At 38.2% G+C, this 27,850-nt stretch overlaps 3 protein-coding genes across 3 annotated transcripts; 2 read left to right on the plus strand and 1 right to left on the minus strand.

Moving 5' to 3' along the window:
• On the plus strand, positions 1-27,428 carry LOC140921325 (uncharacterized). Its single transcript, XM_073371323.1, has 33 exons — positions 1-108; positions 186-255; positions 328-455; positions 1,363-1,519; positions 2,254-2,316; positions 2,724-2,785; positions 3,417-3,494; positions 3,947-3,995; positions 4,301-4,379; positions 4,964-5,057; positions 5,450-5,523; positions 5,936-6,038; positions 6,993-7,081; positions 8,315-8,347; positions 9,050-9,141; positions 9,523-9,611; positions 10,114-10,192; positions 10,386-10,465; positions 10,600-10,676; positions 11,367-11,488; positions 12,183-12,214; positions 13,004-13,070; positions 14,463-14,586; positions 15,353-15,381; positions 16,622-16,659; positions 17,013-17,127; positions 17,908-18,056; positions 23,574-23,631; positions 24,770-24,806; positions 25,482-25,928; positions 26,335-26,387; positions 26,466-26,542; positions 26,965-27,428. Exons 1-33 carry the CDS (start codon positions 91-93, stop codon positions 26,983-26,985), a joined length of 2,883 nt encoding a protein of 960 aa, XP_073227424.1. The 5' UTR covers positions 1-90; the 3' UTR covers positions 26,986-27,428.
• On the plus strand, positions 18,191-20,373 carry LOC140921741 (uncharacterized). The gene is made up of 2 exons (XM_073371749.1): positions 18,191-18,774; positions 19,167-20,373. The coding sequence occupies exons 1-2, from the start codon at positions 18,191-18,193 to the stop codon at positions 20,371-20,373; spliced, it is 1,791 nt and encodes a 596-aa protein (XP_073227850.1).
• Positions 20,359-23,267, minus strand: LOC140921742 (uncharacterized). The gene is made up of 3 exons (XM_073371750.1): positions 23,219-23,267; positions 21,214-22,431; positions 20,359-20,761 (listed from the first exon to the last, which is right to left on the minus strand). The coding sequence occupies exons 1-3, from the start codon at positions 23,265-23,267 to the stop codon at positions 20,562-20,564; spliced, it is 1,467 nt and encodes a 488-aa protein (XP_073227851.1). The 3' UTR covers positions 20,359-20,561.
• Positions 27,429-27,850: the final 422 nt, after the last annotated feature.

Raw genomic sequence — 27,850 nt, forward strand, 5'->3', positions numbered from 1 at the left:
GCGGATTGTAAGCACGGTATGCAAACAAAGTGATGCAAGCTTTTGTAGTGGATCCTGAAAAAGACAATTTTTGCCGATATGTAGCTTATTATGAGGATCTCTGCTCAGGTGAGGTATTCTTTTAAGTGCATGCGATTGGTAGGTAGTGTTATTGATCTATTTCTCGTCTCTTTTTCTCACAATAGCTGTTGCGGTCACGAACTTCTCAACCATTACATTTGGTCGAATATCTGGATCTCTCAAATCTTGGCTTAGGTAGGCGAGACAAGAAGCAGTTTATTTATCATAATCGATGACAATATTGCTAAAAATTTTTATATGCTTTAGTTTCTCTGGAAAGGTTGGAATTATGCCCAAAGTTACAGACGGCAGTCCTTCGTGGAAACAGAATTGAAGCGGCGCCCGATCTTCGATATTGCCCTCAGCTGTGGAAAGTTGACCTCGCCAACAACACGGTAAATTTGATCAATGTCTATGCCCTTAGGGTTGTCTGATGTCAATTGGAATTCGTAACTCTTACCGGCACTCACACAAAAAGTGTTATTGTTCTTCAACTGCAAATCGCATAAAAAGTGTTTGTAATAATCTTCTTGATCGTTAATCTTGATCGGTCATCATACTGCAGCTACTTAGAAATCTACAAGAGGCCAAGATTACACGCATGAATTTAATTTAGAAATCACACAAGCGCCACTCAACTAAAGAAATATTCAGAGTCAAAACACTCTTTTCTTTCTTGTGTCAGTTCTTCTTTTATTCATGGCTATAAACCTAAAGTGGAGTTAAACGCAAACGTGTTGCTGCCTCTAACAATCTTTATTTACTTTTGTGTTTTGTTTGTAGTTACGGTTTTATTACAATGACATTCATACCACAGCTCAAACTAATTGAGAATTGAAAACAATTGTCTCTGTTAAGTCAGGCGTAGTGAAGTTGTTTGAATTAAGTTAATTTTGTGCCTGTCAGTGTCCCCATAACAGTGTAAGCGTAATTAATATTTGAACTTTCAATATCAAATGCAAATATGAGTGACATTTTTCGCCCCACCAGTTGTAAAAAGAACCTGGATGTGATGTGAGGTACCCACATTCTGAAAATTTAAACCCTCTTGGCACTCTTTTATCATCACGGTTTTACTGTATATATTACTGTATTTTACCCGGTCGCAAAATGTTAATATAGTTCTCCAGAACTGATAAAAAAGTAAAACAAAACAACAACAACAACACAATAATATTTTGCCCCGTCACACATGAGGGAATCCAAGACCCTCTTGGATTCTGAATTTTATGCTGTGGTTGAATTCTTAGTTTTTGTCAAGAGTGTTTATTTATTGTTAGCTTTTGATTTTAATTTGTCTAGGTCAGGAGTCTTGAGGGTTTATTTTATGTGGCGGCATTTGGAACATTGATCCTTTCTAACAATGACTTGGATTGGAATGAGTTACAGAAGATACGACATGTTCACATCCTGGATCTTACTCTCCATGGTAACCAGAAACTTGAAGTGGATGCATATTGTAAGTGCTCCGTGAGAGGTTTTACCTACAAATTAGCCAGCAGATGAGTGTTTCCTCTTCACTTTACTTTCTTTAGACATTAAATACCCCATGAATTAGATAGGATTATGATAGCATAGTAACTTAAAATTATCAGTATTAATTATTTCAATGTTGATTATAGCTCTCCTACCAGGATGTGTAATGTTTCCCACTTACTACCTACCCAGCCTATCCTCGAATAATGTTTCTTCTCGAGATCCTAAGTAGGGGTGGATCTAGGATAAATACTCAGACCAATTTCCTAAGTGAGCAGCAAAGGCGCAAGCTTCTAGAGAGGCCTGGCGGGAGGCATGCTTCCATAGGAAATTTTTTGGATTTTAACTCCTTAAAGTCCCCTTTCCTGGGTTTCTGGGTCATGAGAGACAGGATATTGGCCTGTTCCATTCCCCTCGGATGAAGGCTTTCCATTAGGGTGTTATTTCGTCTCTCGATTTCAACTTAGAAAGTTTTTTTAATGATGCAAAATCTGACTGATTCCTGTAACATGGTGGAAACCGGTGTGGATCTGCGGCTGCTAAGGTTGCTATGGCAGTCAGGCACTGCTTCAAATTCTGATAGAGTACTGACCTAATATAGGCTTGCCATTTTTGTATTGTTACCAGGCGATACATTTAATACATTTAATTATTTTGTATTATTTTATTAACACTCTGGTATGTATTGAATGACTGGCTTTGTCCTTTCACCTACAGACAGGATGCATGTAATTGACAGCCTCCCTTTGGTATGGATGCTGGATGGCCGGATAATTACCTGTGAGTTTTGTTTAATACATATCATTGTAAAAGCAGATCGACACACTGTTTTAAATAAACAGTAGCTTAGTCCCAAATTAATAAAAGGAAACCTCTATATAACTGACCCCTCTATTGGAGGGAAGCAGATTGAGGCAAAAAGAAAAAAAAAACAACAAATAACAACAACAACGATTGAATGTCCTTGGGCAAGCAGTTGTCGATTTTTGCCTAACTGAGGCCACATTTTGCTGATCTCAGTTAATGGTTTTGTTAGGGGATGACTTGCCTGCACTCTCACCCACTGGGTAATCTACTTGCCCTAGAAAAAAAACGGGGGCTGCAATGGTATTTTTTTTGTTGTTTGTTTTGTTTGGAAGGAAAAAGATATATTTGTGAATTGCTTTTTTCATATTATTTCTTTTCAGCTGCAGAGCGTGCCCAGGTTGAGCAGTTTTTTAAAGATTCTGCATTGTCTGACAGGCCTGTGGTATGTCCATAAAACGTTATTGTAATCTTTACCAGGAAAATGTTTCATTCTTTAGATATTAGAGAGTTAGAGTCACGTTTACGGCAAACGGCAAACATGACTTTCTGCCACATGACTAAGTTTTCCATTCACTTGTCTTTAACTATTCTTTATGTGAACAAAAAATTAGGTAGTTTCACATTTATTTTCATCCACAAGAAATTGTTTTAGACTGTTTTTATCTGCTCATTTTCTATTTTGAGAAATTCTCAACGCGGCCAGGTCTTCGGTTTTCCATTTGCTATTATTGGACTGAATGATTAAATAAATAAAATGAATAAATGAATAAATGAATTTATCCCCTGTCACTGGAGAAGAAGTAATATATCAAAAACGACACGCAGTGTTTCATCCAAGATCCAGACACCGAGAAGTGGGTTGAAAAATGAGGCGCAGCCGAGTTTTTTAAGACTGACTTCGAGGTGTCTGGATATCAGATGAAACACTAAGTGAAGTTTTTGATATAGCTTCTACAAATGAACAATAATTCTCAGAGAAATTAGCTAGGCTGAAAGGGTTATTTCTCTTCTCTGATCAAGATGTCTATAAATTAAATTCTTTTGTTAAATTTTTTAAATTTTTTCAACCACAGAGACACAAGCTTCCGAAGAATCAGTTTGTCCCATCAGCCCTGAAAAATATTTCTCTAACAGGAGTTTTTGGACAAAAGGTACTTTCTGCTTTTCAGTTGCCTACTACAGCCATTAATTATGCTTGGAATATGTGATGTTCAGTATACGTGCTGTGTAGAAAGAAATGTGTTCAAACATTTTTTACTTTTATAGTAGATTGCCATGCTGATTTGATCAGTGATTAGCTAGGGTTGTATTTTTGATCCCTTCTCAACTTCTCCTCTCCCCTCCCCTCCCCTTCTCTTTTCTTCCCTTTTCTTACTTCTCAATTTATTTTTGCAATTTGGTGTGAAAGGACTATGGCCCAACTTTGGCGGTTTGATATTTGTATGAAGCAGCTCAAATCGGAGCTTAGTCCCTTCATCTTGGTTCAGATCACCTGAATGGCTCAATCAGTCTTAACTTCCTTTTTCTTTGCCCTCTCTTAGTTCTTTTTCTTTGGTTGAATAATGTTGTTTTGACTTCTCATTATTTTGATGCTTATTTCAAGAGGGAACATCTGATGCGAAGGTTTCCCGTCAAGGAGAAAATAAATGTTGGTAAGATATGAATTTGTCACAATTTGAAGCTTGGTTATTAAATTAATAATAATAATAATAATAGTAGTAATAATAATAACAACAACAATTATAATAATATTATTAATAAGTTGTTAAAAATAGATATTCAATTGTACACAGTCTGTATGTTCTGTGACTGGTTAGAGTCAGCTGTAAGTCTGTTTTCATGTCCAATTAAAACCACACACTCATTTGGATGAATGATTTGTTTAAGTTAGTGATAATATTATTTTAAGATTGTCAATATTGTTGAAATTTGTTGTGATGTTTGCATTTTTAAACAGACCTGGACAAGCGAAGACTTCTGTACCTTGCTTATTGCTTGCAGCAAGAGGTTAACCTCTATGTGAAAAACACTGTCAAGTAAGAATTGAATAAATGTTTTTAAAATTAAAGCAACGTTCAATCCCCAGCATTTACAATATTTTTCTTACAGTACTTGGCAGACTACAAAATATTTTTCCCACCCCTGCATACAGGTACCCCTTGGATTCCTTTTCATAGATGAATGATATCAATACTTATGTCTGTAATTTTTCATAACTAGAAGTTAAAAAAATAGTTTGAACTTATCCAGAATAAACACTGTACTTTCAAATAAAGGTATCAATTTCAAAAGAGTGATTATTTTTTTCCAACTAGTCTTGCATCACTGGCAAATTTGATATATTTTCCCTCAAAATACATGTACTTTTCCAGGTTGACAGTGACCTGTCTCTCAGTTGATTGAAAAGTCATATCATGTAATCTGAATATGAATTTCTACAAGGGTCTCCAAAACGCCATCATAATTAATTGGATTTTATGACAGAAAATGAAATACTCCATATGTGGACTCAAGATCGGGGAGAATTTAATATCCAGATTGAAAATATAAGTCAAGACCTAATTTTTAATGTCAAATTTCTTTTTTTTTGGTTTTTATATTTTGTGATTGGATACTTCAGAGGTAAGGTGAAGCCATCACAACTGATAGAAAACCTAATAAACTACAGAAATGAAGATAAAGAAAGATGTAACATGCTGTTACTGATGTTAGTGGTAAGTTAAGCACTGCCATGCTTATTATGGAAATTTAATTAATTGAGTTCATTATAAAAGGTCACATTTTAGGGTTACATCCATAGAACCACCTTGTACAACACGGTAAACAGTACCACAGGAACGTACTGCTCAGTAGCTTTCATTTGAATGGTCTCAATTTAGGATATTATCCACAGAGCAAACAGTTTGAACCACCTTGTACAGAATAATAAACAGTGAATTCCAAAGTACAAATACTGTTTAGTAATTTTTGTTGTGGTAAAAGCACTTAGCTGCTCCAGCTAGTTAACATCGTTAGTTTTATTTAGATGATTAGTCTATTATTTTAACAACACTCGATCCCTTATACATTTGTCAGTAATGCTAGCTTTAATTTGATTAATTTATAGGCCTCTTTGGAATTTGCCATTCCTTTACTGTTGGTTCAACAAACTCTCAATATTGCTAGATTGAGAAAAATACGGTATGAAGAGTGACTGATTTTTAATGTCTATATAGAATAAGGAACTGTTTGCGGCAAAGTGTTTCTTTACCTCTTTCTCATGAATATTTAGTGCAAGAAAAATCCTGGTAATTGTAAATGTTTCTTAAAAGATTGGATTTAGAAGTGTGTTTTGTCTCTTCCATTATACCTCTTGCCCCTGATAATTGCTTCCCTAATCTGTACCTTACAAACAATTATTGTTGGATACTGTTTTTTGTTAAGTGGGGAAGATTTGAAGTTGTTTTTAGGTTATAGACAGGTTTTGTAAATGAGGAATTTGAATTCCTTTGAAATTATATAAAGGTAAAGTTGACAACGTTTTTTTGGAGAGGTGCTTCGTGCTGGATGGATGGTAATGCTGAATGTGCTTAATAAGGTTATTATTTTATAGAAATGTTGATACAATGGATCTGTTTATGCTGCCACGGGACATCAGATGTCGAGTATTGTCTTTACTTCTTGGCGCAGTAAAGATAGAACGTGATCAACATATTGTAAGAACACTATTGCCATGGATTATATTTCTGTTCACATGTAGGCCGCGTTTGTATAGAAAAAACCTCTCCCTTGTAGAAAGGACGCCTTCCCAGCGCAGTCAACTCATTAAAGTGGGCGTTTAAATGAGTAAAAGAAAGGTGGACCCCCTGCCTGGGCTAACAGCACTTGCGCATGCCCTAATTGACTTGCCTTGGCTGGTTCACATTATGGATAAACATTTGCCTGGCTAGAAGTGTTACTCCGCTTTTGAAAAAGGGTTACCGGACTAGACTGGTCAAGGTTTCCAAAACCGCAATAGGCCATTTTACAGTTATGGATGGAAGCGAGGCTGAGGGTGAGCTTGTTTTGATACAAACCTTCCTGCATAATTATGTAGATCAAGTTATTCTTATGCTTACTGGTATTTTTCAAGAACAGTTTCCATAACAAAGCAAAGAAGGTTTGTATCAAAACAAGGTCACCCTCACCCTCGCTTCCATCCATAACTGTAAAATGGCCTATTGCAATCTGCGTTAATCTTCTTCAAGTTTGTCCATCCGTGTCTTCGTTTGTATTTACAGTGTTATTTATACTTTCTTTAAATGGTTTGAGCGGTTATGTTTGCGTTTCACTCAATTTGGTGGCAACTTTCACTGTCTTAATTTTGATAATAAAGGCTCACTTTTAGCGTAACACAGCGTTGCGACATTGCTCCGACATTGTTTCGAATAGTTACAACATTGTTCCAATATTGCGACGCTGTGTTGCGTTAAAAATCGTCGTTGCGAATCGTCCCGTGTAACATCACCTTAGGAGCTACAGTTAGCAGTCTAGTCTAACAGCCTATGAACTCTTTGCAGCCATTTTTAAAATTTAAAATTCCCCCTTTCGCTCCTTTTCTGTAAGCTGTGCGCCCGAAAGATCACGTTATATTTATATTTTAGAAGTTAAATTAAAACTTTGTTTGTCAGGACGGTGGCTTGTACAACAGACTGTACCTTTGTCTTTATGATCTTGTGGCTGACCTTGTTCGTCTGGCCAATGGAGACAGCATTTCCAAGTAAGAATTTCTAGTTGTTACTTTATGGCATTCTTGAAAAAGAGTAAACGGCATACACACAATTATAAACGGAGAATTAAACGAAGAAAACCTTACGGTTAGGGAGCTTAAGCGACGAGAACAAGGACCTCAACGAGAGCTCCGACAACAGCAAATCGCTATTTGCACATCTCCCATACTACAAGTTGTTTGTGCCCCAAAAATTTTGCATAAGCATTGTCTTCAATTTCTCTTGGGACCACTGTAATGCCCAGGAGAAATTAGAAACAATGGTTGGGCAAAATTTTGGAAGATGAGCAAACGGCGAATAGTTTTAGATCAGCAAAACAACAACTCTGCACGTGCATGTGTATTTTTTGTACAGGATGACGGCGTGAAAAAATTCCTAATTTCACACGTTTTGTGGAAAACTTGAACATACAACTGTACAGTTTTTTGTTTCGATTCCTCAACTCGGATACAGTCCTTATGAACGTTTCGCCAAATTTTGACAAATTGAAAGCACTGAAATAGTGGCAATGAATGGGGTTTGAAACTGTGTGATTCGCTGGAGTGTAGTTGCTTCAGTATACTATATTTAAACGAAATGACTGCTTACACTGAACAATTGCTTCTTTTGTAAAGGTTTTGTTGTTGTTGCTGTTTTTTCAATAGACTTGACCTCAGTCTCGTCAGGAGTGAAATGTCAGACCACGACGACAAAGAAAGCGAGAACGTCAAAGGCGATTGGTTTTATGAGCAAAACAACAGCTTTCTTCCTGCAAAACACTTTTTTTTCTACGTCTGCGATGTGAAACTTTCTTATGCGAAGATTTATGCAGGGTGCGAACTTGAAAAAAATAACCTCAAAAACTGACGAGGAATTTTCCTTTCTTTTTTAAAATTTGGATGCTGTCTTAAAGAATTTGGCAACATTAGGGGAAATTATACCCCTTCATTTGACAAATTAAGCTAATCTATAAAGTAAACGCGATAAAGACTAGTTATGAAGAGGCAAATTCATTTTTTATTGACGTTGCCATGTCCGTTGAGGTTGCTTGAGCCCCCTAACTTGGTGGGAAGTCATCGAACGTTCTATAATTCCTTCAAGTTTGTATCCTTTCCCCCTTTTTGGAATCAGTTGTAATTTTCGTGTCAGTTTTTTGTACAGATCAGGTTATATTCACGAAGCTATGTTTTCCAGGTTTTAAAATACGACTTACTAGAATGTGTCCATGTTTCATAATGTGACAGGTATCAAGCTACAAGAAAAAAGCTGGACTCAAGGTGTGTTGAGATATTACTATTACTGGCTACAACCAAATAATAGTAAATAATATGGAAAAACTATAAGCAAACTTAAAATCCGGATGAAATAGTCCATTTTCGAGTTCGCTATGACCGCTGAATTAAAGAAGTGAAGACGGATTTTTTCAGCCTTAGCCTCAATCTGAAGTAATATATTCACAAATTCCAACGAGAGAAAGACCTGTGTATCACTCTGTCTATTGTGTATATTCAAATTTCAAACACTTACTTGCCAGAGTTTCTGAATATTTTACTTCACGTCGAGGCTAACCCTGTATGAATGTGTCGTTAATGTTTATATTCAGCGGTAATTTTTAATTCGAAAACTAATAAAAGCTTTCCTCTTCCTCTTGTTCACTTCTGTGCCGGCAGCTGTCGTGTCCAGCGCATAAAATGCTAAGATTACGTCATTGTTGAGAGGCCCTGGGGATACATGAATCTACACGAGTGAAGTCAGAAATTAAAATGTAAAAATTCGATTCAAAATTTTCCTTACTTGCCTGGTCTTCATTAAAACAATATTGTTTTCTGAGCTTGTGGTTAAGCTCAAGGCAGAACGAGATGGCAGTCAAAGGAAAGACAAAGAATAATAAATGATAAAGCGACGTGCACAATTGAGGAGACTAAAAGTAAAAACTTAACCACATTCTCCTAACTACCATCTCGTTATTATTAAAACAGGAAAGCTGGCTATAGATGTCTGTTAGCGTCAGAAGTGGTTCAACTTCTGTGTATTGTGCCTATTTTCTTCGACTTCATCGGGAAAGATCCTGGTAAATAAATCAGAATTTAGTTCCAACTTTTTTGAGAATTTCGAGAACTTCCATAAGGATAGTTAGTTATTTTTTGTGCTTCGCATTATAGAAGTGTTTTCTTGTTAAGTTCGATCAAGTGTCCACCGTTAATAGCTAAATACCCCACATCAAAGCTTCAACGTGTTTAAAAGGTGTTTAAAATTGCTTCCTTCATAGAAGCTGCTTACTGACTTAAGTTGACTGCAAGCTTAGCTCAAATTTTAAAATAAGAAGTGTTTTGCTGTTAAGATGTAAAGAATGTGTAGACTGATTTTGGACGTCATTCAATTTCAACATATTTTTGGTCTTTTTCTGCTGTTGTTGCTAATAACACAGTTCCAAATGTTTTGTCACTCGTAGGTGTTACGGATCTCATCATTACGGCTACTAAAGATTCTTCAATTGCTGAGAAGATCAAGGCATTAAGTTGGAAAATCCAGTCTGAGGGGGTAAGAATTTAGCAGAAAGGTAAAACTCAATTCAGTTTGTCGAATTATAATGTAGGCCCATTTTCCAGGAGTAGTATTCTTAAGGACTGTATCCAAGTGTATAAAAATCCGTTGTCTTTTGTTGACATCCTTTCAACACGTCGCGTGAGGTAATTTCGTGTAGTGTGCAAAGTAATGTAGTGAGAGGTATGATGCACATGCAGAGTCGTTGTTTGTTCATAAAATAGATCCCTTTAATGTTCTCGTTGCTATCGCCGTCTTGGCTGCTTGAACTCCCTCACTCACACTCTTCGACAAAACTATGATATTTGCCTAAAGAACCGAGCTCTTGTCGTACTTCCAGTTTCTATGGAAATGTACTTATATACTCCTGATAAAGGATACTTTATTTGTACTTAAATTGATTAATTTCCATGAATTTGAATTTGATATAAAGTGTTTTGACGTTCAACTGAGCACCGAAATGAACGCTGTTTTAAATCCTGCATTTTATCTGCAACAGGGAGCAATTAACAAGGTCAAGCAAGAAACTGCTGAATATCTTTTAGAATGTGTAAAAGCTGCTGATCATCCCGGATCAGGTCAGTAAGCTAGTAGTATCAGGTGATTATAGCCTCAATGGTTAATGGCTTTGTGATTTTTGTTTATGTTAGAGGGCTTGATAAAATTGAGCAGTGTGATATTTTCTTTCATTAGGATTTTTAGTTAATTGTCGTTTTTAGTGATGGTTAATTTCTTAGTACTACTGAAAACTATTTTCATTCATGTTCGCAGGGAAAAGGAGCAAAGAGGATGATGAAGTTTTGAAGAGCGAACCGCCAAACGATGGTATCCAACCGAGCTATGTTATAACAGTAAGTTGCAACTCTAATTTCCCAAAACACAACTGTTATTGGTTCAGTACCCAGTGAACTGTGGAATTAATGCATAACTTATCAAGATATAACTTACAAACTTATAAATACAAAATCTTGTTGATTTGTTACAGTCTAAACGGTTAGTGAAGGTGTCATCCCAGGAGAGACCTCAGTCTTGCGTAGGATCAGTTTGGTCAAAACTTCAGAGGTTTGTAAACCAAAAACTGCTGTGACCCGACTCTATCTTGATTAGTATAGTAGCAACTGTACAAGTTAACGCGCTCAAACGTCAGGTACCTATTATCGCCCCTGTGGGACCACACCCCTTGCCCCACTTGTTATGCCATCAGTTTAAATCCTCATAGATAACTTTGAAACCGAACTTGTGCAGGCGAGAGAGGTCTTTCAAACCATATCCATTTGAGTGCTATTCAGTGAAACAGACCAGGGAAATCATGTTTCTTCGACAGGAAAATTCCAGCTTAGCTTTTATTAAACTGCCATCTTCCTTTCAATTACTTTAACGATTCTTGAGGTAACTGGAAAGAAAATCGTTAGTAGCAGGGCGGAGAAAGAGCAAAAAAATAGTTCTCGAAATTTTGCCCTCTCTGCTTGCCCGATTTTCCAAAGCAGTAACGCTCAGTAGTTATTTTGGCTAAACGGTGGCCAGCAAACGGCTCTACTAGCTTCAAACAGCGATTTTCGATAAGCTCTCTGGTGCGAACGAGTCAACCTGACCAAAGTGATGGGCAAGCTGACACCTACAGATAGTCGAATTACCTTGTTTCTGGATGGTCATAGTCATATCAATGATCTCATGACTTCACATCATTTCGATTGCTACGGATTCACTCCATTTACTACAGTGGAGTCCTTACACATTTCAATATGTTTTAAGGTGTGAAACCGCTGGTGCTGCTAAGCACAGAACGGCAAGAGCTGCATCTGCGCTTGGTGTGAGAACAAGGCATTCAGTGGACAGACGAAGGATTCGACCTAAATCTGTTGGGAGAAAACCTGGTAAATTATTATTTGTCATCGAACTAACAAAAGAATTAAGCCAAGCCTACAAGCGGAGCTCCCTTTTAATACTAACTGTTTTAACGGAAAAGTAAACTTTTAATCATCGCAATCGATATAAATAACTCTGACAAAATAACTAACTAACAAAATAAATAAATAAATAAATAAATAATAAACTCCAAGACCATGGACTGATGAAAGGGAAAAAGGTGCTCTGAAAATAAAAACAGCAGCAACAAACAATAGCGCTTAACCCAGGGCTAAATTTAACCCGGCTTTCTTTTTCTTTGTTCAAAAACATTTTCCGGGATAACTGTCTCTGTTATTCTTAAGAGCATCCAATCATTAACCTGTTCACAGAAGGAATAAAACTGAATTTACTTTTTAAGCTTTCAAATCTGAATTCAAATTTGGCACGAAACAAAAACGACAAATTAGAATTGAAAGACAAAATCAAAATGAATTTCGTGGCCAAGAGAAAAGAAAATAAATAGTTGTTTACAATATTTGTGCCTGATATTTTGCCTAACGTAACTGGAGCGTATGGACGATTTCATAGTCACGTCATACAGCCACTCGTGTAACAACATTTTTGTGTGAAAAGGTTACCAGAGTTTCTTATTAGGCTCACAGTAATGAAAATGACTGAAGGTTTTCTAACGAGACATTTTACTCCTTCTTTCTTTGTTAGGGCTTGGTGATCGAATAGAAGTCGGCCATCAGGTACTTTTTGACTCTTGTTTATGAACAGTTATTCATGAGTTTGAGAAAAGAAAAACTGCAATCAGCCATTCGAAAAATTAGTTATTTTTGACAGCAACCTCTGAGGTGGGTATCAAAGGGAAAACGAAAAACTTACGATTTTGGTAGTAGTCTTAAGTAAGTGTAGCAACTGCGAGTTTACAAAGTTCCTGTCAGGTAGGTTGTAGCTAAGATTTGTTCATAGCTGTGTCTGTAGTAAGTTCCATTTCACGCCGTGTCTCTTTGCCATAAAGCATGAGTAAGGTTTACAGAGAGATTTGATGTTTCAAGCGCTAGCCTTTCGTCAGGAGTGACTCTGACGTTTGATAGAACCAAATTTTTATGTTTCAGTCCCTTTGGCCTTACCTAGACACGACAGTTTTTTGAGAAACTAATTGGCCGTTTCCGAATTCCTAAAACACTCAATTTTACATTGAGGTCAAGTGAAAAAACCTTTCATGAGAAATAGATTTTTATCTACAAGAGAATAGAAAAATATTTTCATATCAAAGAGTTCGCACCTGGTGTAGTTTTCAACAAGAGGCTTCAGGCAACTAGGAAATGACATACTCTTTTATTCCTGGTGGTACCGTCGAACAAATAGTCCTTTTCATATTCCTTGGACGATTGCTGTTTTTCGCCCGAAAGCGAGGCTCCTGTGCATGAGGGACTTCTTGTCCAAGAGCTGTTGGGGAATACAAGTAAGGACTATTAGATGAGTCTGTTTTGATCCTAATTTTTTTTGCTTTAACAAAGTTGTTTCTTTTCCAGGCGTTTGGTCGCTTGGCAGCTATTCCTGAACCCAACATGGGTTTGGTTCAGTTAGATACCGTGGCAGGTACCTTATTACTGTTACAGTCGAAGCTCCCTTAACGGACACTCGGAAGCCAATAGCTCTCCGTACAGTGGCCTGGACAAAACATAGTTTAACCCTCTGCTTACAAGAAGTATTCCCATTCACCGCCCCCTCGAGTTGCGGACAGGTTTTCTGCCTCCCAAAGACGTCCACTAAAGGGTGCTTCGAATATAATCAGTGACGTAATTTTTTTTCGCACAAAATATGCCTTGATTTAATAGGATTCATCTAAGACGATTCGACAATTTGAATGAAAAATGATATTCCTGGTACAAAAGTTAAAACGCCCCTTTAGCTTGTATGTTTTGTTTTCACAAAGGTCAAGGTCATGTGATAATAATTTTGGAGGACTGTTTCTTTCAAATTTTCCCTCATTCACGTGCATATGTAAGCATAATTATGAAAAAAAAAGGGTGAAATTCCACCGGAGCTTCATTGGGAAAACAAAACATATCAGCCGCGACAAAAAATGCAACTCACTGAATCGAGTTTCTTCTGGCAAAGAAAAAAAATCTTCAGATCAGCTCTCTACAAAAAGTGCGCACCCTGCGTCAAAAATGCTCTCTGTAGCCAGGCTAGTGCTGTATAAAGAAACCCAATGTACACCGTTAGTAGCGTGCCATGTTTATTTATCAAGGCTATTCTCACACTTGGTGCGCAAGCACTAGTGCATGGGCACCGGCACCGGCACCCAAAATATTTTGTCGTCACAGCTTGGTTGGGTACTCGATATGTAACTGTGTGCACATTTGCTCTATTTTGCCTGTTCTGACGCCAATTTTAAACGTTATGGTAGTAGGAAACAGTGCCGGATCCAGACCTCGAGATAAGGGGTGGGGGGTAAGGAGGGGAGTGAGGGGCTTTCATCCAGACCCTTAGATAAGGAGGGGGTCTCCAAAAGGCCCCTCGGGCCTCCGGTTGGTTTTAAAAATAAGGGGGGGGGGGACGGGCCTTCCGCACCCCTACCCTGGATCCACCACTGGGAAATTGGGTATGCTAAGCATTGGATTTCTCCGGAACTAATGCACACGAGGGACAGTTGCCACACAAGGACGTGACCTTGTTCTCAAGCACTGAAACCGTGCTCATTTGCGCAAATAATTTATGATGTGAATACCTGAAAAAACGTGTGTTTTCACATTAGCGATTTTGTTAAATCTGGGGCAGTACACTGCTTTGTACTCGCTGCTAAGCTGACTTTTCAAAATGGCGTCTGGCTTGGCGGAATGGAGTAACTATGTACACAGTTACATATCGGATACTCAAGGTGTAAACACAAAGCACTGGTTCCTGGAGTCCAAGTGTGAATAGTTACCTTAAGTGTGAACAGAGCCCAGGGTTAAGTTCAAATTTGGCACTGTTTTGTTTCTGCAGCGCCCAAGTTCCAGCAGGCTGACTATCCCATCAGCCAACTGGATCAGCAGTTCGCTTACGTTGATTTTGCGGATATTAAGTGGGATCCTTTTTCGGAAAGTTGGACGCAAATTCCGTATGCAAAGTGAGTACATTTGTGGTTATGTTTTATGTTTTATAGATGTAGTGGCGGGTTTTCATTGAAAACCCATGTTTGATTAGTTTGCGATTTTATTGGATTAATACTTAACACTTAGTCCCCTAACGAAATGGCGTAGTTGACTTTTGATATTCGCCTTGTTTCTGCCTTAAAGTTACTATCAAGACCAGACCAAAGAGTGATGATAATTGGTGATCTTATCATTGACGTTTGACCTGGTCTTCAGAAAATTTTTCCCTGCCTTTCACGCTCCTACGAGAGTGTCATCACGTGCCACGAAATTTCTTCAAGTGCCAACCACGTTAGTCTTGGTCCTTTGTCTCTTCACCCGGCGCTCCTCCACTTTGTTGATGATCATTGCCTGGCGAGTACATGTCACGCAATGTAGTTACTCTCTTGTAGCGTTTACCACTCTCATAACTCAATTTGTACCAAAAATCAAATTTACGCAAATATTGAGACAGTAAGCTTATATTGTTTCTTATTTTATGGCTGATCCGCGGGGAAGATGAAACGAATCCTGCATTCACAGCGGGCTACCCTGATCTTGCCCGCTCTGGATTTCCCGCAAGTAAAAAATCTCTTTTGGCCTGATAATAAATCCTTTATTGACCACGCTTGTTCGGTCAAGGTGGCTGAATATTGGTCCCTTTTTAGCGTTTTTTATGGACCTCCCCTCAACCATTTTCGAGCCGTCTTGACCTCACGTTTGGCCAATAACTCTTATCAATTTTCTGCTTTATCGTGCTAGGGAATTAAAAGAAATCCAAAGGCAAAGAGGTACGTAAAAGAATTGGTTATCCGCATGGCACCTGACACCGTGCCACTGTTTTGTCCGATATTGAGACATTAAGAAGATAGGAGAAGGTTGTCTTCATTTTGTCAATATTATTCTTAGAGTACAACACTGGTTTGTGGAGGCGTGTGTGGCCGAGCGGTTAACACCTCGAACTCCAGATCTGGAAGTCGGGGGCTCAAGCCTCGCCCGCCGAGTTGTTTCCTTAAACAAGGAACTTTACTCCGCTAATTGTCTCTCTTTACCCAGGGCCCAGTTGTTCGACGGCCGATTAGCGCTTAACCCGGGGTTAGATTTAACCCGAGTTTCTTTTTCTTGTGTTCAAAAGCATTTACTCGGATGATTTTCTTTGTTATTTTTAGAGCTTCCAATCATTAACTCGTAGACAAAAGAGAAAGAAAACTGAATTTTTTTTTAGCTTTCAAATCTGAATTCAAATCTCGCACTAAACAAGGGTATCTTAACCTAGCTCTGAACAACTCGGCCTAGGTGTGTAAATGGGTACCGGCGACATACTGCTGGGGGTAACCCAGCGATAGACAAGCATCCCGTCCAGGCGAGAGTATCAATACTCCGTGGCATGTTTCATACGTAAAATTTGACGTAAAACATTCCCAAAAAGCACTCGGTGTTCTGCCATTTCGTTCTAGCTTCTGAGCTTCATACTGGGCTGCTTTATAGTGCTCACTGCATTGTGTTTAATCCTTTGGAGTAACTTTTTTTTCTGCGGAATTGAGAATTGATTTTTTAGCTGGTAAGTTTTGATTTCCTATTTCAGACTACGTGATGGTACCCAAGTTCTGTTTCTTTCATATGTCTTCCTGTGCATGTGCATTAACGTACCTATATATGCGTAATTTATGAAAAGACTTGAAAGGCAAATTCCTTGGGCCGGGTTGTTCAAAGCTGGCTTAAGATAACGAAGGGTTAGCGCAAAATTTGAATTCAGATTTGAGAGCTTAAAAAGCAAATCCAGTTTAAACCTTCTTGTCTACAATTTTACGATTGGATGCTCTAAAAAGAAAAGAGAAAATTACCCGAGAAAATGCCTTTGAACAAAGAAAAAAGGAAAAACGGAATAAAATTTAACTCCGGGTTAGTGCTAATCAGCCTTCGAACAACTGGGCCCTGGAGAATATCACGTGATCTGAACATAAAGCTAAAAAGCTAAAAGATAAGGGAAGTTCTATTGGTTTTTGAAATGAAATCAACTTTGTTTTTCAGCATCAAGAAGTGCAAGTCTTGACAGCAGAAATTCCAAGGTATGGCCGATGTTATGAAAAGGGCGGAACGCAGCTCTTTACAAGGCCTCACAGGACTGGCTTTGAAAACAATAGACATAGAAATATAACAATGACTCTATCCCTAAAACAAAGGTGCTGCGTGTTATGAAGAACCAATGAAATTAGCAGCTGAACCTCCAAAAACGGCCACTTCTCTACGACGGCCCCTTTTTTCTGTCCCCATGGTAACCGTTGTGGAGAGGTGCAACTGTACTACCGTTTATATGTTTTTATTTTAGAATCATTAAAGTCAAGTTAAAGAAATTTTATGTTTGCTAGCTTTTGATATGCCATTTTACACGAATGCGAATTTGAACCACTGAATTTTGCAGGGCGTTTCGCAGTTCCTATCTGAAGCAATAAGACAAAACCTTCAGCTCCGAGTGGATATCCCCGAAGCGTTCAATGACACAGTCTCAGCGCATGATGGAGAATCGTTTACACAAGGTAATTTCCAACAAGAGATAGTAAGCTTTGGACAAAAAGCGTCATCATCATCATCATCATTATCGTTTTTGTCGTCCTTATCATCTTCATATTCACCATTATTGTCACCTTCATCAGCGCCATCATTACATCAATTTCATCTTCATTACCATCGTCATTGTCATCATCATCTTATCTCCACCACCACAACAACCACCACCACCATCATCAGCATCATTATCATCATCATCATCATCATCGTCAATATCAATATCATTATCACAGACATATTAAATTCTGTAAGCAGAATACTGCAATGCTGATCGTACTACGTAAGATTTACTCTGCAGGACATCAACACGACACTGAAAGAACTCAAAACAGAGCGGGATTGTAGCCATAGACAGCTGTTTCGCCCTCTTTGGGGCTCGTCAGTACGGCGTAACAACCAGAGAAAACTCTGGTGAGAAATATCCGCGCACTCTGATTTACGCCCTGACCTAGCACTCACAACACCCACAGAATCACGCCATACCACGTGTCTTCTGGGGGGCAAGAGTCCAGGTGTCAAGTTGATGTCTCGCAGAGAAAATAAAAAATTGGCCAAAACTAACCTATAGAACATGGACAAAACCATGCAAGAATTTCGTTTGCGGTCCTTTGCAGTCCTTTGTGGTTAATGTTTGTATCATTATCATCATAACCATCTGTTCATGGTGTTACAAGAATTTAAAAGAATTCACAAAAAAATGTAAGAATTTGCAAAAATAAACGTCACTTTCATTTTGCCATTCTCTTCAGGTAACACTGTTATAACAGATCACGTGAGATCAATAGTTCGTGAATGTCTACAAGAAGCTGACGTGCCATGGGCCAGTTCAACTGAGACGGATGTTAATAACAATTTAAACTACAAAGAAGAAGACTATTGGGACGAACGGGAAAAGCCGGTACGACATGCTGAGTTATTAGAGAGAAGTAATTACGGCAAACGAGAAACGTGAATAGGATCCTTTCGATATTTTTGACCGCGCACTCCTGAGAACTAGGTAGTCGCATGTAAGCGAGGCTTAGAGGACACAAGATGGCTGACTCTGCTGCAGGCAGTTTTCACTGTAAACCGGTTCCTTGGTTAAAAGAATACTTAAAACAAAGGAGCATTCAAAGCTCAGGAAAACGTAAGGTTGAACTGGTAGAACTTTGTGAGAAAAGTGAGGAGATGAAAGTCCCAAAAATTGCTGAAGAGGAAGCACCAGTCGATCCAAGAGTTTCTATGAAAGAGCAACTGAAAACCGATGAGGGAGATCTCGCAAATCCGTTGGATAACGAAAACCGTGTTTTTTCCCAATGGACCAAAAACTTTACTGACGTACCGGACTTTAGATTCCCCGATCTTTTTAATTACCTGGTGGGTAAAGATCCCGTATACAACAGCGAAAGCCTAAAAAGTTACAAATCTTTATTGGGGTACAAATTATTTTTTGATGGACATGTGGAAGAACTTTGGTATCATCCACCTCAACCCAATAGTAATTACAGTTATTTTAAGTTTGCTGTAAAGCCAACTGAAAAATCCAAGACTGATGATGGTTCAGCAACATACAGAGGGTTTTTCATTTTAAAGAAGGATGGAAGTGTCAATTCAGCCTACTGCTTATGCAAAGGAGGGTATGTATTTTCTTCTTTTGATTTCTGAAGCCTGTCTATGTGCTTGATATTCCATAAACATACGTTTGAGAATCAAAACGTTTGGTCTTTTCGGTTGTTTTTCTCTTTGACAGGTTTTGTTTTATTCAGATTCGAAGGTTTATATTTTCCTTGTAGCAGTTGTAACATGAGTAAAAAGTAGATGCCTCCTGAATTGAAGATCTAAATCAATGGATGCATTATTTTAAGTCTCAAACCTTCTGGATCACTTATGACTTCAGCACTAAGTATTAAAACAGTGGTTCAAAGTCAGAATCTGTGAGCCTAGTAACTGAACTTATTGGCTACTTTACAGTCTATCAGTGTGAACAATGTGAGATACATATTTGTCATATTGGTCCTCCTTTAAACAGGGCAGATGGAGGTTGCCGGCACATAGCTGCAGCATTGTTTGATCTAGAAGCAAATGTGAGATTCAATGATCTCCAATCATGTACATCAGGACAGTGCATGTGGAAAAAGAGAGGAAAGAGAAATGAGGGAAGTTTGCCCATTCAGGACCTTCAAACGAGTGGTAGTTACGGTGTGACATTGAAAGACCCAATTCACCCAAGAGATTTTAATCCAATTTGTATTCCCTATAATGTGACTGAACTGGAACAAGATTTTAAAGCTGGGTTGCTGGAAACATGTCCTAGCTCTTCAGCTCTGCCTTTTTTATCTTCAACTAAAGGACCCAGGCATACAGAGGAAGAAGTCAGAGCTTTCATCAGCAGTGATGTTAATGTCTGTAAAGAAGAAAGTGTTCAAAGTGTACATGTATATTCAATGAATGATTACGCCAAAGTGTTTGTTTCTGTTAATACTGAGAAAGTGATGCCTACAGTTTCTAAAGAACTTGCAGTTGAATTCCTCGAGTCTATTCCATTTAATGAAGAGCAAGCAGAAATGATCAACAAGAAAACTGTCTATCAATCCCAGTCTCAATTTTGGTTTGATCAAAGGGCAGGAAGAATTACAGCTTCCTCATTTTACACTGTGTGCCACCTTAGAGAGAGCACAGACAGAAGAAACACTATTAAACATCTCATGAATTACTGTCCAATTGCTGAAGATGCCATGCCACGACAGTTGACATGGGGGCATGAAAAAGAAAAGCGAGCACTTAGTCTTTACATAAAAAAACAGAACAAAAATCATGAAAAGTTGTCAATAGAAAAAAGTGGACTCATTGTAAACACATTATGGCCCTTCTTAGGAGCCAGTCCTGATGGTATAAGGATTTGTGCTTGCTGCCAAAAGAAGTTAATTGAAGTTAAAAGCATGTATGCAAAAAGAAATCTCCCTCCACATGTTGCAGCTGAGGAGAACCTCATGCTTGTGGATGGCAAGTATGAAATTAAAAAAGAAACCAAATGGAACTACCAAATCCAGGGACTGATGGGGATAACAGGGATTCATCGCTGTGATCTAGTTATATATACCCTCAAAGGAATATTGATTGTAAACGTTAAGTTTGATAGTGATTTGTGGAATGAAATGCTCCAAAAGCTGAGAAACTTCTTCGTGGAGTATATAGTTCAGGAACTATTCCACCGTGACATACTTAAGTCATTATAGAGTGACTGCCGTTAGATGCTGATTGTAAAAGTGAAGGTGCTTAAAATTAATAGTGTTTTTTGTCTGTGCTGGATTAGATACCACATAATTTTATTGATCTGTCTCTGGATACGTTTAATACATGTTTCATTTACCATTTACATACACTAAGTAGGTCTGCTTTTCTGCTCTCTGGACAAATGCGTCAGTCATTTGGCCAGTGGTGGTAGCAAATTACACAGAGCAGCACAAACACTTAGAATATTGTCTGCAGTGGGTAGCATTTGAAGAAGGAAGTTCCCTTGTAGAATTCTAAAGTCCTTAAGACGTCCAATAGCACGTTCAACGTGGATCCGAACACTTGCAATGGTACGGGTAGATTTTACTGCCTTTTTTGAAAGTTGCTTTCCTGTGTAAGAGGAGAAAAAAGGATTTTGAATGAAGTAAATGCCAATTCAAAAGGTACTGATAGTAAAGTACTTGCTTTTTTGGAAACCTTTTTTCCAAACAAAACCTGTACTAAATTATTGGATGGGTGGAAGTGGCAAACCACTGCCTCACACCAGCTCTTTCTGAATTTTCTGGATCCACCCCTGCTATTTAGACATGTTTGGAAGTTAGTAGAGACTACCTTTATCTTTGAGCAGTTCAACTTAACCCTATAATATAAAAAATATTCCTAAGAAACTTCTTCTGTTTAGTTAGAAAGATCCTTTTTACAAGCAACAAGTAATGGATGCTGTTATATCTGGGTTTTTTTTTTGTTTTTTTTTTTTTACTTTGTCCAGGGAGACCTTCTCTTTTATCTTAGCATACCCTCTTCCACCCCTACCCCATTAGCTCCCTTTATTGGAAAGGTACCTTTGCAAAGTGGTGGGATATTAAGTGCAACTTTCTTTCTTGTAAGCAGATCTCTGATGTTGAACCCCTTGTCGGCCATAACAGAATCCCCCTCTTCAAGTTTGTCCAGTAGACCACTTCTTTCTGTGATGTATCTGTCACTGACATTTCCAGTCCATAGTTTAGAAACAAAGGAGAAGTAACCTGTTGGAGTGATTCCCACCAGTGCTTTCATGGTATTGTGCTGTTTATAGTTACTCCATGTAGCTCTCTGGGCACTAGGGGATGTTGGCTTTTGCAAAAATATCTCTGTGCAATCTATTATTATTCGAGTGCTTGGAAATTTGTTAAAAGAACTTGGCAACTTTTTCTTAATTTCTTCCTTACAAGGCCATTTAAGAAGAATGTCACGAAAAACTGTAGATAAAAAGCAAATCCACGTTGTGAAAACTTTGCTAACTGATCCGTCTGATACTCCAAAGATATCTGTAAGATGTCTGCTTAAAAGCCCAAGTCTGAGTCTCACCAAAGTTAAGATAAATTCCTCCATAATGGTCAATAATCTTTGCTTTCCAGGCTTTTTTTTACTTGAATCTTTTTGATAGCTTACTTTTTTTTCTTTGTTTTTGTCCCAATACTTAAGTTTTTCTGCAAACGGCTTGAGCAAATTAAATATCATCATAAAGCAAGCAAGGCTAGGTATACCCGTAAAAAATTTGACAGACTCGTCATCTTTCAAAACATCATCCACAAAGAGCTCTCTTTTCAATTGTTTTTTGTTTGATAACTTTGATTTAAGTTCGGCGTTCTCTTGTTTTAAAGCGTCAATTTTACTGGTTAAAACCTCTAGATCTTCGTAAGGAAAGTCCGTTTGAGTTCCTTTGTCGTTAGGAAGAAGGTGGCAATAATTGTGATCTAAAAGGGCTGCATCGTCGCTTAAGAAACAAATGTCTTTGTCTTCCTCGGTAAGGCTTCTCTTTTGAGGTTCAGGACATTTTTCATCAACAGCACGTCTCTTTCTGTCCTCCAGTCTCTTTTCACGGGAAGAAACACGACATTGGTGGGTCGAGGGATTAAAATATTTCGGTAATTCACCTGGAATAACTTCTTTTCTTCCGCAAAGCGACTTTTTGATGGATGAAGCCTCGAAGTGTGCGCTGCAAATCCGAGGGTTTTTTTGATTTTGGAATTCGGGATCACAACGTCTACAGAAGTTTTTCCATAGCCTTCTAAAATGCCCTGAAGGAAAACAGAAAAAGGATAGATCCGGACGATTCCTTGAACTGTTCGAGCAGTTTGCTACCGAACAAAAATTCACCATGACTTTTGCAAAACTTGGAGCATTTCAACTTACAGTGAAGACAGTGAATGCATTTCTATTTTTTTATTTTCCCAGCTGTCCTCTAAGCCTCGTTTACATGCAAGTACCTAGTTCTCAGGAGCGCGCGTCCAATAATTTCGAAAGGACCCTATTTGTACCACTTGGTCAATTTTTCCCTTTACTTGTCATTTACAATTCATTGTGGGGTGCACGCTAGTTTAATGCATGATAGTTGTTTTGAGCTGTTTCAATCTGCTCATTTTGATTTGATCTTGCCTTTTGCCATAAACGTGATATGACTCTAAATCGGTTTATTATTGCGGTCGACAAGAGGAGTCCGCAATCCTAATTAATAGGGACCTTACGATCCGACAACAGCGATGTCCATGAAAACGTCACTGAAAAATAGACTCCGTATCCTTCCAAACCATTTCGCGATTTTCCTAAGCCTTCCTGTCACTTAAAAGAAGGGACTTTTTGTTAAAACTGAATAGAGTGGGCAGCGCCCAGTTCCGAAAGAGATAGTAGAATTTATCGCCTTGCCGTTCCCGTCCTCAAAAAAAAAATAAAAATTTAGTGATTTCACGTCGTAGTTGTGCAGGGACGGCAAAGAAATGTACAAAGCAGCGTGAGCGTGCAGCGTTGTTGTTTTGCTAAATATACCTATTGCTTTTTTTCCGTCACCGTCGTAGTTTCGTCAGGTACCTATTCCACAGGTATCACGCGTGCTTGACAAGGATGTTATTGTAGCCATTTTGGGCTTCCAGTTAGAATGAATGGAATGCATAGAACAATCTGATCACGCGCGTTTGGACCTTTTACCACTCGTACTATGATCACGCACGTTTCGACCATTTATCAGGTCAAACTTACTCAAAGTACCAGCGTAATTGGTTAATTTTGATCTAAGTTGTTTATTGTAGTTTCGTGAATGTATTGTTATTTTCCTGTAATCCCATTGGTCATCTTGTTCTAGGTGGCTCTGGTTATAGTAGTCGCACTGTAAGCAGCACTGCGGTTCGTTCAAATTAATACTTTATTTTTTATTATACTATTTCAGATAAGTCCAGTTGACATTTCTGTGGTGACGGCTAACATTGATTCAGAATCAGCGAAGGGTATGTAGGCTTAAGTGGGATGTCTTTTGCGAAAAGTTATGTACTTCATTTAGCGTTTGTTTACATGGAGAAAGAAAGTTGGAAATCTGGATAACTTGGATTAGTCTATCTCCGAGCGCTGTCTGCATTTGTTTCTCAGATGCTTAACATTCAGCTTGTTTTTCCCATGTCATTTGAATGTGCCAACAGATATTTAAATCGTTTATTTGAAATGCTGTGGTTCATTAGCCCTGAAAAGACCCTCATGGGGGACAAATGATTTTAAAGTTCTTTTTCTCTGTATTATTATAAGTATCTTCCAAACCTTATTCTTTTTGTATTTATACCCTGATGCGAACAACGCAAGATGTAATTATGAATCATGACAGCTTCTCTGCCAGCAGTGCACTTGTCCTTTTATGATTGATGGGAGAAAGTAGACGTTCTCCTCAGTCGCAATGCTATTCGAGTTGACCTTTACAAACATTATTTTTTGGTACACAAGTGTGTCACTTGCCATCATTAATTTTGTCTCTTTGTGGCAATTAGTGACTGAAATTTCTGCATGTAAACCCAACGAAAGGTTGTTTTGCCTTTTAGGATCATGCTGGTGGTAGGAATTCCCATTCTCTCTCCATGTAAACAGCCTCTATTTTAGATGATAAGTTATTGTTGGATGTTACAAACCAAAATTTAGTTTGTATTGGTAATGAGAACGTAGATGGAAAATCTTATAAGCAAGTAAGCCAGGCATAACTCAAAGCAACTATAAGCAGTGGGCGAATGACTCGGGAAAACACGTATGATCACGCACGTCACCATTGATTTTGGCGCGAAAGCATACTATGCAGCCGTTGCCAAGCGCTATTAAATGAGAACGCAGGCAGAAAATCCAGTGAACCAATGAGAAATGGGAACTTGAAGCAATTACATGAAGCCGACCCCAAAAGCGGGGAAGCTGCTGGGGCCATGTACGTTTTTTTTCAGATTTGTTGAGAAAGTGTCACCTGGCAATTTAGCCAATCACCAAAAAATATGGTTATTGTAAATGTAACTACTGTAAATTTTTCGACTTCCTAAAAATCACTCAGTCTTAAAATTAATATGCCAGTATTGAGGCTACGACTTTGTCTCACATATTGTTATCTTTTTGTGTTAGACTGTTGCCTTGTGGAAGATGAAATTGAGAGCAACAGGTAAGCCATCTTTATTAAGTCCAAAAAAAAGCACATCAGTTTCTCGTAAGCAAACGTTCCTTTTCCTACATATTACATTGACATTCGTTTGTGGTACTATCCTACAAAGCTCCTCCATTTTGATTTTTATATAACGCTTTGTTATAAACTTTACGGGTCTTAAAAGCTGTTTTCCTTTGAAACACTAACATTGATACCGTTCTTCGCAGTTAAAACTGCTTGGTAGCTTAAGTTCAATTTGTGAGATTTTTTCCAGTGTTGACAGTTTATTTTTTAATCCCCACTCATATATAAGAAAGGATCTGGTTTTTTTTCATGAAGTCAGGTTTGATTGCTTTTTACTTTACATGAAATGGAATAAGTTTGAGTTGCCATTAACGAAAACAACTCGGGACCGGTGCAAACGAGAGGACATAAAGCCTAAACAGCACTGTGTAGTTTGTCTCTTAACCATTAAACTCCAAACAAATACCGACTTAAATTTTCAGTTTTGTTTCTAGCTGATTTTTCAAACATAAAAATATTGTAATAATAATAGTGAAGAAGCGATCAACCCAGATACCCCATTATTAAGTAAGACATCCAAACCTGTAGTGAACGAAGTGATGGGATAACGCCACGGAGAATTCCCACGATGGTATTGTCCTTCATCCTGTTTTCTTCTTTTTTTTTCAGCAAGGACATGGATGAACAAGGTCCTGAACAGGATATCACACTGGACGAAGATGCACAAGATGAGCTTGAATCTGCAGAGTCATATCTACTTTCCCAAGGATCCCCAGACATGGAAGAAATGGTTTCCTACACTGAAAATGCGAGAATAAACGCTTGGAGAACCCCTGAGGTCATCAAAAAGGCTGCAAACAGTGGGGTCCCCTCCAGGGTAGGGAGTGCAACTACAAGGGCGAATGCAAACGCTCCATCCTCCCCACCCCCACAGAGACCCTCATCACCAACACAGCCAAGTAAGATTCCGTTTAAGCAGGCGGATCGATGGTTAGCAGGTGGGCGGGACATCAACAGTGCTTCTGTAAAGCATGTATCTGTACCTTTGCCTGGATGGATGCAAGGATTGAATGTTGTCAGGCGACCCAAGTCGTCACCTGTCGTAAGAGGCCCTAGGTACGGTCCTAATGTTAAATCCTTTTGTTACTTTCTGTCTCATTTAAGGTGATGCTCTTCGGTGAAGCGATAGGTCTCTTGGAGGTTTTCTATACGCTGTTAGTTAAGAACTTCAGTTGGGGAAAAAAAAGTCGTATTTTGTAATTGTAATTGTAATTTTTCTTACCCCCTGAGCTCTTAGGAGTTGATAAGAACTCCTTGAAACGTGTCCGTGCGCTACCCTTGCTCCTCTTGCTCGTATGATTTCGAAGTTATTTACATTTTTTGTAAAAATGTGGTTTGAAATTTATGCCGATATCTCAAACGTCTTTATACCTACGTCGTTAAAAACGTCGTTCTTTCCCACGATTTGAAAAAAAAGGCTTTGGTCAAAATTAAAAGATCTCATTTCGTTTATTTTCTTCAGGCAAACTTCAAGTCCTGTATCGTCCAGAACGCTTTTAACGAGGCCCAACACAGGTAACATAAATGAACCGACAGCTGTGAAGTTATTCCATTGATTATTTATCTTACCAGCCCGTATATTTTGTCCTGTAGGTCGGCTAGTAAGAGGTGCAGCTTGGGTTCAAGTTAGAGGCTCGTCTCCGGTGTATGGACAAATACAACCACCGCGAGTAAGTTTACTAGAGTCACACAACAACATGTCAAACTCTTTAGCTTATGCGTATGTTTTCTTTTCCCAATACAGGTCATGTGATAATACTCTAGAGAAATGTTGCTTTCAAATTTAATCTTATCCACGTGCATATCTACGCATTATTTATCAAAACGTAAAGGGTCAAATTCCCCTCGGACCTCTACTGGGAAAACAAACGTAAAAGCTAAAGAGGTCTATTAAGGAAAGAGGAAGCTGCTAGTGCTTTAATGAGAGTCTATATTTTTAATTATTGTAAATCATCACTAATTAATTATTAATTTAATTAATTATTGTTTAAATTATTTTTATTTTAATTATGGTTAACACCTTGAATTTCGATAGAAACGACATTTACCGCAAACTTGAGAGACTAAAAATTTCTTTGATCCTTCAAAACAGGTTGTTGTAAGGAGAAGATAGACACTGAGTGTAACTGGAAATAAACCAAGCAAGCTTCATCGTTGCATCCGTACTGTTTGTCTCCAGATATCAAAATGCAGTTACACGAGGCGTTGAAAATCTAATCTTGTGATACAATTTTTTTGAAAGGAGCCTCAGGAACATAACATTATTTATGAAAGATAATTATTTAATTATGAATAAACGGCATTTGATACTAAGTGATTTGAAAACAGTTTTGTATGAATATCTAAGTTACATAGTGTGATCATTTTGTAGTGTGAGCATTAATTGTGTCAACGTTCAAAGAATGTGATTTTTAAGTTTTAAGACGACATTGTTACCGCACTTTATTATTTATAAGTAATCTTTAGTTTTTAAATTTTTAAAAGAGTTGTACAGAGTTTGAGTGCATTTTTAATTATAGTAAGTTAATGTGAAATAAATCTTATTTTATATCTATGTATTGTGATTTGTCGACGTCTTCTAAATGTTCGTAGCCCGCGTACAAAGAAAAGTGCTTATCTGTTGTACGTTTTTGCCATGATGCCTTAATTTTGTTTGATTGTGGATGAAAGCCTTAAGTACGACTATTCAAATGAAAGCTATTTCGTAGCAGTTTCTTGTGGCACTAGATTCTAAGACGAGGACCACTACGAGAACTAGATTTTCTCAAAACTAAATAGTGAGCGCGGGTGAACCAGCGTCATTTTGGCGGGATAACCTGATAGCCGTCGAAATTCTACTACGACGATCAGTCAAGTAGAAGCTACTGAGCAATAGTTTCCTCTGGTATTGTTTATTATGCTGTACAAGTTGTCTCTAAACTTTCAGCCTTTAGGTGAAACCCTTAAGTACGACCATTCAAATGAATGCTACTGAGCAG

This window comes from Porites lutea, chromosome 12 (assembly GCF_958299795.1).
Source record: "Porites lutea chromosome 12, jaPorLute2.1, whole genome shotgun sequence".
Lineage (NCBI taxonomy): Eukaryota > Metazoa > Cnidaria > Anthozoa > Scleractinia > Poritidae > Porites > Porites lutea.